Raw genomic sequence first — 12,500 nt, forward strand, 5'->3', positions numbered from 1 at the left:
TTCAGAAGATTCTTTAATGGTAGCAGAGGTGACAGAAGTTACAGTAGCAGTTGTAAGGCTACTGCTAGGTGTAACGATAGTAGTAGTTTCTGTTGAATTCCTTGTAGAAAGGATTATGGAAGATGGTGTAGAAGGAATGTCATTGTCTTGTGATGGTGAAGTGGATGTCATAGTACTATGACAGTTTGATCTGGAACTGGAAGACAGGGACACACTTGGTGAGTCTACCATTGATGCACTTGTATAGGAGAGTTCAGGAGAATTTGACCATGTCGTTACACAGGATGAGCTGCTGGGAGCAGTTGAATTTGAACTTGAAAAGGTTAATTCTGATACTCCTGATGCATGATCCACAGTGGATATACTGGAAGACAGAGCAGGAGGAGGAACTACCGGGATGGTCGGTTGAATAACTACTGGACTGATATTGGGATTGGGTTGGGTAAGTATAGGTGTACTGATAACTGATGGAGCTGCTAGGACTGGAGCTGAAATGGGTGGCTGTGTTAGAAGGATGTTGCTAGCAATAGTTGGCTGTATGATTAAGGGAGTAGAAATGCCAGAGTGTGAAATTCCTGAAGGATTAAGATCAGGAGTTGAAGTTACAGATGAATGGGACACAAGAGGAACTGGAGTGAAAGATGATGTGACAAGTGAGGAAGGTGAAGAGACCCCAGAATGTGAGGTAACAGCTGAACTTGTTCTTGCTGTAGTAGGAGATGTTGAAGCAATAGCAGTCTGTGTGGTGGGAAGGACAGTTCCCACTGAGCCTTGTGTCTGAACATGTACAGGAAGAAGAGATGACTGACTGCTAACTGAGTTGGAAGTGCCTGTATATGGTACATTTGGAGAATATGATACTGATACTTCAGTGTCCAGAGATTGTGCTGAAAGTACCTGCATAGGGATAGTAGACAATGTTTGATGTGGCTGTGTTACATCAGACTGATTTAGGACAGTTGTGGAAAGAAGTGAAGGTTGAATATATGGTGTAAAGGGTAATGATGACTGTGTTAATAAGGAAGCTGCATTTGGAATTGAAGAATGACCAAGTAATGTGCCAGGATTGGAGACTGAGGAATGTGTTAAGACTGGTATGGTGCTGGCACATGAAGCCTGACTAATAATGGGGGATGCCATGGTAACAGTTGCCAATGAAGGAATTGTAGCTTGACTAGTTAGTGATGCTGAGTCCACATGAACTGTTGAAGTGTGATCATGAGATATGTCTTGTGAGGAGTGAGGTAGAGAAAGTTGCGGATGCATTGTGTTGATGCTGGTTGCTTGCTGAACAAGAGGGATTCCTCCAGCATTCTCTGGCACCACCACCATCCAACTCTCCTTGGCATCACTGATGTTTGCTTCTTCTCCTGGGCTGTGGATAAAAAGAAATAATTATCTGTAACATGTAGTTTTTGTTATCATGCATATGAATGTTTCTAACCACGACACTTAAAAAACAATAGTTTTTACAAATTCATCTCTCCTTTCCAAAAAAGCTGAATGGAGAAATGAAACACTTCTCATAATAAAAGTGTAGAAAGTATGGTGCTCTTAACTTATATATTATAAAGACAGAAAAAATGATGGCACTTCAAAAATGCCTTAAAAAATATTACATGTTATTAAAAACTGTCAATAGCACTGACAGTTATGACTAACTGGGTACACAAGAATATAAGATCAGAAGTCAAAATGTTCTGGCTGGCTGGTAACTTTACCATTTCTGAATATGATATACAGTTTCATCAAATTAATGAATACTTAAAATTTGGTACCACATAAACTAAATTTCACTTACATACAGCTATATTGGTTCCAACATTATTAATGAACAAATGTACTTCCACAAATATGACTATTTAAACTATAAATTACAAAACCACCAAACAACTATTTTATATACTATATTTCCTCAACAACAGGTACCCTTTCCCTTTCATGTTACAAAAGATTATCCTTTTAGTAACTGAAAGTACCCAATCTTAAGCTATAACTGAAAATCAGATGCAGTACCTAGTAGCTTGGAGCGAAGGGCATACAGTTGACTGTCTCTGTGAAGTGTCTTGCAGAGATACACCACCAATGCTATCTTTAACTTTCAATCTAGCTCTGGACTCTGCTGAAGCCCTGAGAGACTTCCGAGACCGTATCCACCTTGGGCTGACAGCCATCTTTGCATCTTCAGGCAGGAAAATACTGTCAACGTCCACCACGGCCTGAGTTGGAGCTGTAATACCATATGAATTATGAATTCTCAAGCACTCCAGAAATGCAAATCCTTTTCTATTTTATTTCTATTCTTATTTCCCCAATCTATCAACTCATTAGCAGGTCATCAAAATCTTCAAATGTTTAAATCTGACTTAGTTTGTTTTTCTTATATATATCATTTCATATACCACTAGAAAAAATCACTAAGTATTAATCTTACTCCCAGCTGCCTCTCCTGCTAGTGCTTCCAACAACATAACAGTATTGTAAGCATCATCCGTGTCCCCCTCCAGAACACAGGTGTTGTTAGTTTGTCTTGGATCTCGCTGGCCTCCTCGGTCATCTTTGCCCACATTCACCATTCTGTTGTCATCATCTGAGGCATCAGGTTCGCTAGTGAGATTCAGAACTGTTCCACTATAAACATCCCCATCAGACTTGCTGAAAACTTCACTGCATTCTGGAGGGCGAGTCTTAAACACAAGAGAATTATCTTCTAGGACAGAACTTTCAAAAACTGAAGGGATATTATGCTTGACTTGACTACACTGTACAGCAAAAACATCTCCCTCTGCCCCTGGTGCTGTGCAGAGTTCACTGAAGGACATATTTGTAGATGACCCATGTGTGCCAAGGTTTGTGTCTAATTTCAAAGGCTCAGAATATTTAGGAGGATCCTGAAGAATATTCTGATCCTGCGGTTTCACAGTCAGCAGAGGTAGGGTAGTATGGTCAGCCAATCCACCACTGCTCTCCACTGTTCCTTCCAGTGTTACGTGAGGACTCTCGGTTGGTACCTCTATCACATTTGGAGTCTCCGCAGCATAATGAATTTCACTAGGTGTCATAAACTGAGACTCTAGGTCTGTCTGAAAACCAAATACTTGGAGAGAACGCACCAATGCCAGAACATAGGGCAAGCGGTGTTGTGGCACCAACAATTCTCCACAGTACATGTATTCCACTACTGCTCGCAAGTCACCTGCAAAACAAAAATAGCTTTAATGACAGAGTTAAAAAAATCTTTATGCATATAAACAATATTCACTGTTCACCACAAAATAACTGATTTTCATTTTTTTTGTTTTGTATGCTGCCTTTGAAACTAAAAGAATAACTGGTATTCATATCAATTTCTAATCAAGCTTTCTGCTAAAATTGAAAAAAAAAAATAGGCTGTATTGGTTCTTACTCACATTCATAATAATGAAATATTTCAATGATAGTTTTAAATATCTGTTACAATTGAATTTTGCTTAATCTTATATTTTCTGGCCTAACCTAACCCACTGCAACTAGGGATGGCATGAAAATACATGCCATGCCCACTGTGAATTTAGTTTATTAACCCATTGCCGCCGGGAAAATGCTGAGCTCATTTTAGAATTTTTGGTGAAATGTCTCTGCACATAGATGGCTCTGCAAGTGCTTAGCTACAAAGGAGTCAGTAGACCTTGTGACCTTATTTGATTTCACCTTTCCTTAAATTTGCATTTTTTTTAAATTATTATTATTATTGTTATTTATTATTATTTTTTTTTTTTTTTACTAATGCTATCCATATGAAAGGTTTATTATAGGCATTATAATTATTATAATGGTATTGACATTAGTAACAGCAGTATAAGTTACCATAAAATATTTTTGAAAATCAAGGAAAAGGTAAACAGGTAAGAAAGGTAGTATATATAACTGCCTCATTGGTGACTTAGCACAAGTGGAGCCATCTGTGTAAAAATAATTAATAAAATAAACTCGCAGGGTACATGACATGACCGTCAGCTTTGAGCTATTTGTTTTTACACAGAGATGTCTGCCCTATCTATCTAACCTGTTTCCCTTTTCCTTGATTTTTGGAAATATTCTTTTTCATTTCATATTACTTTTAGTATTGTTAACCCAATGACTACAGATGTACATACTGTCCCTTGTATTTTTTGGTGAATTTTTTGACAATTAGATGGCTCCATATTCACTCAGCCACCAAGGAATCTATAGTAGGCCCTAATGACATTTGCGAAAAATTGCGGGAAAATGAGTTTTTCTTTTAATACCATTAATATTGATACTGTAATTATTCTTAATAATATCAGGATTATTTAATTGTTATCAAAATATTAATAACATTAAAGACAATAAAATAATACAAATGAAGCTTTCTAAAAACCAAGGAAAAAGGTAAACAGGCGAGATAGGTAGGACTCATAACTGAAGCCTTGGTGACTAAACACTCGTAGAGCCATCTATGTGTAAAGACAATATATGAACTTATATTACAGTGGGTACAATGCTCATTCTTGCCATCCGTACCGACTGGGTTAATAACATTACAATAATAATAATGCCAATATCAATATTAATAACATTAAAAAAAAGTTGCAAAATCTCAAGGATGGGGGAAATCAGGCCTACAAATTGATTCTTTGGTAGCATATCCCTTGTGGAGCCATCTATGTGTGAATAAAATTATTAAATAAATTTACAGTAGGCATTAAATGTTCATAGTGGTATTTGGTTATATGAAAGACATACATATGTTTAATATCCATATTTTGTAATGCCTAATATTCACACAGCCTTTAAATAGTATATGCATACCTGAAAAACTGAAATCAAACATTCTCTAACTCAACTCTCCCTGAAATTGGTAATAGTTGTCCCCCGTTAAAAATGGTGAAAAGTTGTAATCTGAAATCAGCCCTCACAATATCCAATCAACCCCTTGAAGACAGTTTATCAAATTAAACTGAAACTGTTTCCTAAAATTCCTTATCACAATTCCAGTCTTTCACATTCGATAACTCTCACTTGCTGCCTCCTCAACTTACTTGGGGTGATGGGTGTCCCGAGATTAACCGAGGACATCTGTAACTCGACCATTCCTGCACCCAGAGACTGCAGGCGCTCCCAGAAGAAATGACTTCCCGCTGCCAGAACAACCTTATGAGCATATATATGTGCTTGATCACACACCAATCTGACGTCCAGCATACTAGATTGTGCATAGAGGCGATGCAAGCTGTTAGCCAGAACTATGCTATGGCTACTCCAGGACAGACGATCACCAACACCAGTCGCCATTGCTTCTCTGATGATCTGGGTCTCTGGTCTATTTATTTATGCTACATTGTCTCTGTTCTGGAAAAAATAAAAACAATATCAGCCGTGGCCCCATGCAATTACATAACTTGTAATCTATCATCATAAGCTTAATCAATTAATTTCTAATGTATATAGAGTTCTTTTTTACAAATATGTGTTTGTAGACATCCAAAACACAAATGTGATGCTTAGACAGACAAAAAGAGAAGGTAAAATAGGTACTCATAGACAGATAAAAAGATTGATAGACACACAGACTGGTAAAGAGACAGACAGATTGAAAGACAGACAAATAGATAGGTAAACAGATAAACATATACACACATACATACATACATACATACATACATATAAATATATATATATATATATATATATATATGGTGGGTGGGTGGATGGATGGATGGATGGTGGATGGATGGATGGATGGATGGATGGATGGATGGATGGATGGATGGATGGATGGATGGATGGATGGATGGATGGATGGATGGATGGATGGATGGATGGATGGATGGATGGATGGATGGATGGATGGATGGATGGATGGATGGATGGATGGATGGATGGATGGATGGATGGATGGATGGATGGATGGGTGGGTGTATATTTATATTACTGATAAATATTCAGAACAGGACCCGGCAAAGATATACAAAAACTAAGGCAATGCAATCTGCAATCAGTAAGCTAATTCTGCAAATCTACACTCATGCAATTAAGACTAGCAATACTGTGGTCTCTACACTTCAATCTATCTTGCTATCCATAAGCGAGGGAGATTTGTTGGCCGCTGCCCGAACACACTGCATAGGCCTTTATTCAACTTCATAATGATTCAATAATGAACACTTCCCATTTAACATATTACTAAGCAATATTTGTATATTCAGTCTACAAGTACTATTGTATGTCATAATTTTTTATTTAGAATTCTGAACCATATTCATGATGACAATGTAGAAAAGGTAGGAATGAGAATGAATATCTTCACAATGTATGAGGTGTTTTTAACCCTGTTTCAAATATATCTTCATCATTAATACATGTATTTATGACAAAGATTTATTAGAAATTGGTGAAATACATCTCTTGTATTTTGAAGATATTCAATCTAATGCATACCTTTTATATCTTGGAATTCACTGATCTACTGATTCCATTTCTGTCTACTTGTACTATACTGGGGTAAATATTCAGAATACCTTCACACAACCAATCATGATAATATTGGTATCACTGCATTTCTCCCTCTCTACTACCCATATATATAAAATTATGCCACAGAATCCCCCCTAATACCCACAATCTTGGTGCCAATAGCAAGAGGGGGCAAAAATGGTTAAAAAAAAAGAAAAAAAAGTGATGCATGTTTGTATCCAGAAAAGGTAAGTGGGGGACTTTAAAAGGAAAAGTAAGAGAAAGGAGAAAAGGAGAACTGCAGGGTGAATATGAATGATATACAGACAATTAGTCAATATATAGTCAAATGCATGGGGGCTGTGCCCCTGCAATCCTCCATGGGGGCAGCTACCCCCAACCCCCACCCTGGACAACAAAGATTCCACCACGTATGTGCGGCAGGAGAGAGCTTAGGATAGACTCTACATCATGCGCTTTGCTAGACTGGGGATAAGTGGAGGATTCTTTGTCTTCCAGGGTGGGGGTCTGGGAGTGGCAGCCCCCTGCATCACACAATATAGGCATGTACTTCATGCGTGTTACTCATATTTTCCCCATAATTTCCCTGGTACTTTTCACGCCTCCCCCTGCTATTAGGGCCAAGAATGTGGGGGAGTTCCACAGGTATATGGATAGCAGAGGGTTAGAGGAATTTATTGATACCACTTTCCTCGTGATCTGTCGTGCAGATTTATTCTAGGCAATTACCACTGGGGCATACCCGCAATGGAACGCAAAGTGCCCAATGGCCAGAATATGACAGGACTGTGACACAGGCCACTACAAGGGTTGGATACTCTGGGCTATTACAACTTTTGCGTTATCCATAAATTGGTGTGTTTTGGACAAGATGAATATTATATCACAGAAATTACTTTTCGTTAAAGCGAGTAATTAATCAGATGAAAATTAAAAATGCTATTACTGGAAGACGTATAAGCTTATGCCATATCACTTTGCTGATATTCTAATCTCTAGGAACAATAATAGACACTAGAGACCTAAGACACCTATACACTCAGCAAAGAGAAGAAAGCAAAGTAATGAAAACTAGGTATAATGTTTGCAAACCTGTTTAACCTTCCAGGTTTTGTGCTTTGTTTACACTCCCAGCTGATGTCGGAGTTGCCAGACGGCGCCACCGTCTCTGTTTCCGTTCCTTTTTACGGGACGAAATCCACGGTCTGTTTGGCGCTTTATTTCCTTTCGCTGTGTTTTATTTGATATTTCCTTTTCGACTGTGTAGCTTAGGTGTTGGAACGTTCAAAATGACGCGCCCACCGATTTAGCTATGTCCGTAGAAAACTTGCATTCATTGTAAACATGCACATATATACACACGCGCGCGCTTACACGTGCACACACACACACACACACACACAATATATATATATATATATATATATATATATATATATATATATATATATATATATGTATATATATGTATATGTATATATACATATATGTGTATATATATGTATATATATACATATACATATATATGTATATATATGTATATGTATATAGACATATATATGTGTATATATAAATACACACAGACACACGCACACGCACATGCACGCACGCACACACGCACACACACACACACAAACACACACAAACACACACACACACACACACACACGCACGCACACACACAAACACACACACACACACGCACACACACAAACACACACACACACACACACACACAAACACACACACACACGCACGCACGCACGCACGCACACACACACACACACACAAACACACACACACGCACGCACGCACACACACACAAACACACACACACGCGCGCGCACACACGCACGCACACACACACACACACACACACGCACTCACACACACACACACACACACACACACACACACACACACACACGCACGCAAACACACACACACACGCGCACGCACGCACGCACGCAAACACACACACACACGCGCACGCACGCACGCACGCACACACACACACACACACATACACACACACACACACACACACATCGGGCAGAAGCAATGGCACTAGTTATGCTGTATTTGATGCATTAGTCGATAACCCTGAGTTACTGATGATGATAAAAAACTTTAAAGGAATAATACAACAGGAAAAAAAAGTTTGGTGGTAGTGAAGGTGAAGTTTTAAAAGCACGCTAGGGTGTTTCAATAAATCCGACTTTTTCAGAATCATTCAGCAAGTTGCTAAACAGGCGCCTACTATGCTTAAATGACGACATGCAAAGTATTAGACAAATCAAAAAATATCTACTATTCGCAATTTTGATTAAAGTATAATACCATTTCCGGCGCTGGGATGAGGTACGGCCGGCATCAGCATGACCCGCATGACCCACGGAAGGGCATTTCGGTTCATCCGACATTATGGCAGAATCAAACATAGGGTAACTTAGGTCATTGCGAATGATTCCTGGGGACTTCCGAAAAGATTCCCAGTCACTATGCATTTCCATATAAACTTGCGCTACCTTAATAATGCACATTACTCGCTCGCCTATATTGTGGTGACGATCTCGTCAGTGGCAATATGGCACTTCGACGTGGTGGTTTGCGCAGTGCCGATACACGTGTACTGAAAGAGTTTGGTATCATTGATGTTTTGCCACCTAGACCACTGACGAAGAGTGACATTCTTGCTCGATACTGTGCCTTAAAAGGACATGGTAACCAGACACTAAAAGGATGCTCAAAAGATAGCTTGCCATGCAATAATTTGACTATTACGGAATCTCAGATTTTATCCAAGTTGCAGGCGGAAATTGCTGTGCTGTATAGCAAATTCGGCATTAAGACAATATCACCTTGGTATATGAGAGAAAAAATAAAGAAAATAAAGAAAGAGTACTACGACTCCATCAGAAATGTAACACTGAAGACAAAATTCTCGAAAACTGTGATTGTGTCATTCAAGGCAAAGAAACAACCCCGAGAAATCCTCAAGGAAGATATAGATTGGTATGATGCAAAAGTACAAGGAAGCAATGGATCACTCGGAAGTGTTGATTATCGGGCGCAAAGACGGGAATTTAACAGACTGAAATGGAGGCAGACCAACAATGCAGAAGTCCCATTTATATGCAACAGTGAAGATATTGCAGAAATGTCTTTTGCCAGTTGGTGTCAGGTGGTTGGGATTTCTTTGTTCCCTCCTACACATCTGCCTGACCATTGACACCATATTGACCAAGCTGGAAGGAGTTTGTGATGGTGATTTGCCCAATAAATCCAAGATTGGAATAAATAACACCATAAAGTGTCTGAAAGCACTGAAACAAAACCCAAGAACAATCAGAAGTATTTTTGATTTTGCAAAAGTTCATTTCATGTGCTGGCGTTCTGCTGTGAACAGCAATGGAATGACTTTTCAGAACTGCTATTGAAACTTCAAGGAGGTATGCCAGGATTGGCTGTGAACTTGGCTGTTCTAGCAGCTAGTTCTCCTCGTCCATCAACAGAAATCTGTATAATGCAGATGGTACACTTCTTCCCTTGGCTGTTGATCATGATTACGTCGATGAAGTTGCAATGATCTTGAAAAGAGGAATTCGTGAAAAATGGCCATACACACCAGCCCTATTCAAAAATAAGGAGAAGCACAATTTCACTGCAGAAAAACTGTGTAATCTGAGTGTGAAAGATTTAATTTCCCAACATCTGACCACAGATATGAAGTTTGCATACTTGGCCTATGATATGCATGAAATCGATATGTGGAAAAGTTCATTAATACCTGGCCATAATCAAAACTGTGAAAGACTGATTGGAGACATGAAAAAATGTGAAGACATAAACAGAATTGTTGTTGTAACAGAAACTAGAGAACGGCGCAGTCGGAGATATGACAATGTAAAATGAAAATTCTATTGTATACAATATATAATGTTTCAAATAAAATCATTACTAGAATCCTTTCCTTTTATAGCCTCTTGATAAATAGAATATGTTACTTCAAATCATTTAAGCGAAGTGAGATCCGAGAGCCAAAGCATGCTCTCGGCGACCCAAGCTCGATTCGGTGGGAGAGAACACAAGTAAAGAGAAGTCAAGCCTACTAATTGAAAAATTAGTCTTATGGCAATTACAGAACTTTATATAATATTAATTTATAATAGAAATAATTTTGATGCAAAAATATTGAAGAAAATTATAATATTGAGGTATTTTAAAAATAAAATAGTTATACCGACAACAGAAAACGAGGCGTTATTTGGCGTTCGATGCGGTGTCTAAATCATAATTTTATCATTATTATTTGATTTTAATTAAAAAAAAAAAAAAATCCAAACTCAGAAAATTCATAGGCGCCTATTTCTTAACTTGCCATTCGAGCAAATTTTAGAAAATCGACAATTATTGAAACACCCAAACGGACGCACACACACACCGGTCTGCCCTTCAGTGCCCACACGGTGGCACCCGCCTCAGTTCAGCTCGGAACGTCATGGAGTAAAGTTATATCGGTGTAGACTAGAGGAACTCATTACAAGAAGTCAGTGTAATTAAATATAAGAACTATAAAAAGAGATTATGATCTCTTGTATTAGTGCGGAGTTAACTACAGATGGTACCACCCCCTCGAAGTTAGTGGACGTTGGGTCAAGGAACTACAGTCAATTTGTAAGTATATTTACGAAATAAATCTGTTTAATTCTTTTTACACACACTGTCTCATATAATCCCAATTCGTCATTCTTACATCATATGACATTGAACAAGGAGAACCACACCACAGAGATACGGGGTGGAAGTGACACAGTGTTATACGAATAAAAAATAAGGTACACTTACACATAGACGCGAAAAAGGGACACAGACACGAAAAATAGATTATCTATTAAAAGAAGAACCCATTAAACTTTTGGACAATAATGATACATATGAATGACTATATCGATAAAAGTGGCCTATATACAAATAAGTATAATTTTAATTCATCGTAAGGATGCTGGGGCAGAATGTTGTCATACTGATCTGAAGTCTCAATTATCAAAAATAGTATTAAACCTACCTGAAATAACCTTTGATTGAATCACGAGAGTAGGTAAAGCGAAGATTGTTGCTAGGGCTAACCCAGCCTATCATTATATATACACGCATGCATATGCTCAAAGAAAAAATATCACCCCTGATGTATGATAACATAATGGTGATAATGATGATAATATTGATGATGGTAATAATGACAGTGGGGATGGTGATGGTGTTAAGGATAATAATAATGATAATAAAGATAATAATAATAATGATAATGTTGAGGATAATAATAATGATAATGTTAAGGATAATAATAATGATAATAAAGATAATGATAATGATAATAATAATAATAATGATAATAATTATGATAATAATAATAATAATAATAATAATAATAATAATAATAATAATGATGATAACAGTAACCAAAGTAATATCAATATTACTACTACTAATAATAGATATTACTAGTATTTTTATTATTATTATTATCATAGTTGCTGCTGCTTCTATTATTGTTGTTGCTGTTGTTGTTGTTGTTGTTGTCATCGCCACGGTGGATCCAGAACTATTCTGAAGAGGGGGGGGGGGGGAGGCAGTTGATAAAGGGGGGCGCTTATAAACCTTCGGTAATTGATTGATATTGTACCATCACTATGTAGCTGTAGGAAATCAGATAATTTTACACCGTAGGTCATGCACACTTTGAGTGGTTTGAAAATTGTTTATGAAAAGTTTTAGCCATGCTACTTTTTAAACCTTGCCACTACCTCGACAGAGAAAGATTGTCATTCTATGTTTTATAATGATTTGACAGTGAGGGTGATAATTGCCGATTATATGTTTCGTTTTTGGATGATTCGAGAACGATGAAGCCCATGAGGTTCCTCCGTCAGTATATCAAATGTCATTTCATAGAAATGGGGCGCCGCACTTCCAACAGGGGGCGCCAGACCAGTTACAGAGCAGTGAGGGGGGGGGGGGGG

The 12,500-nt window shown here is 38.0% G+C and overlaps 1 protein-coding gene and 1 long non-coding RNA gene across 4 annotated transcripts in view; one reads left to right on the forward strand and one right to left on the reverse strand.

The window, feature by feature from the left end:
- The window catches only part of LOC125025934 (mucin-4-like), a 12,861-nt gene extending 5,238 nt beyond the window's left edge, over positions 1 to 7,623 (reverse strand). For 2 of the 3 annotated variants that reach the window (XM_047614296.1, XM_047614279.1), the window contains exons 1-5: positions 7,570 to 7,623; positions 5,043 to 5,352; positions 2,435 to 3,196; positions 2,017 to 2,230; positions 1 to 1,375 (exon numbers count right to left, since the gene is read on the reverse strand). The exon at positions 1 to 1,375 is cut by the window's left edge and continues 187 nt beyond it. In XM_047614296.1, coding sequence (XP_047470252.1) covers positions 1 to 1,375; positions 2,017 to 2,230; positions 2,435 to 3,196; positions 5,043 to 5,295 — 2,604 coding nt within the window. In that variant the 5' untranslated portion in view covers positions 5,296 to 5,352; positions 7,570 to 7,623. The remainder of the gene's footprint in view (positions 1,376 to 2,016; positions 2,231 to 2,434; positions 3,197 to 5,042; positions 5,353 to 7,569) is intronic. The other variant, XM_047614288.1, reaches the window with a different exon arrangement.
- Positions 7,624 to 10,974: 3,351 nt separating this feature from the next.
- LOC125028063 overlaps positions 10,975 to 12,500 on the forward strand; it is a 23,145-nt gene continuing 21,619 nt past the window's right edge. The window contains exon 1 of the long non-coding RNA XR_007115081.1: positions 10,975 to 11,154. This is a non-coding gene — a long non-coding RNA (uncharacterized LOC125028063). The remainder of the gene's footprint in view (positions 11,155 to 12,500) is intronic.

The sequence above is a fragment of the Penaeus chinensis genome, chromosome 1 (genome assembly GCF_019202785.1).
Source record: "Penaeus chinensis breed Huanghai No. 1 chromosome 1, ASM1920278v2, whole genome shotgun sequence".
Lineage (NCBI taxonomy): Eukaryota > Metazoa > Arthropoda > Malacostraca > Decapoda > Penaeidae > Penaeus > Penaeus chinensis.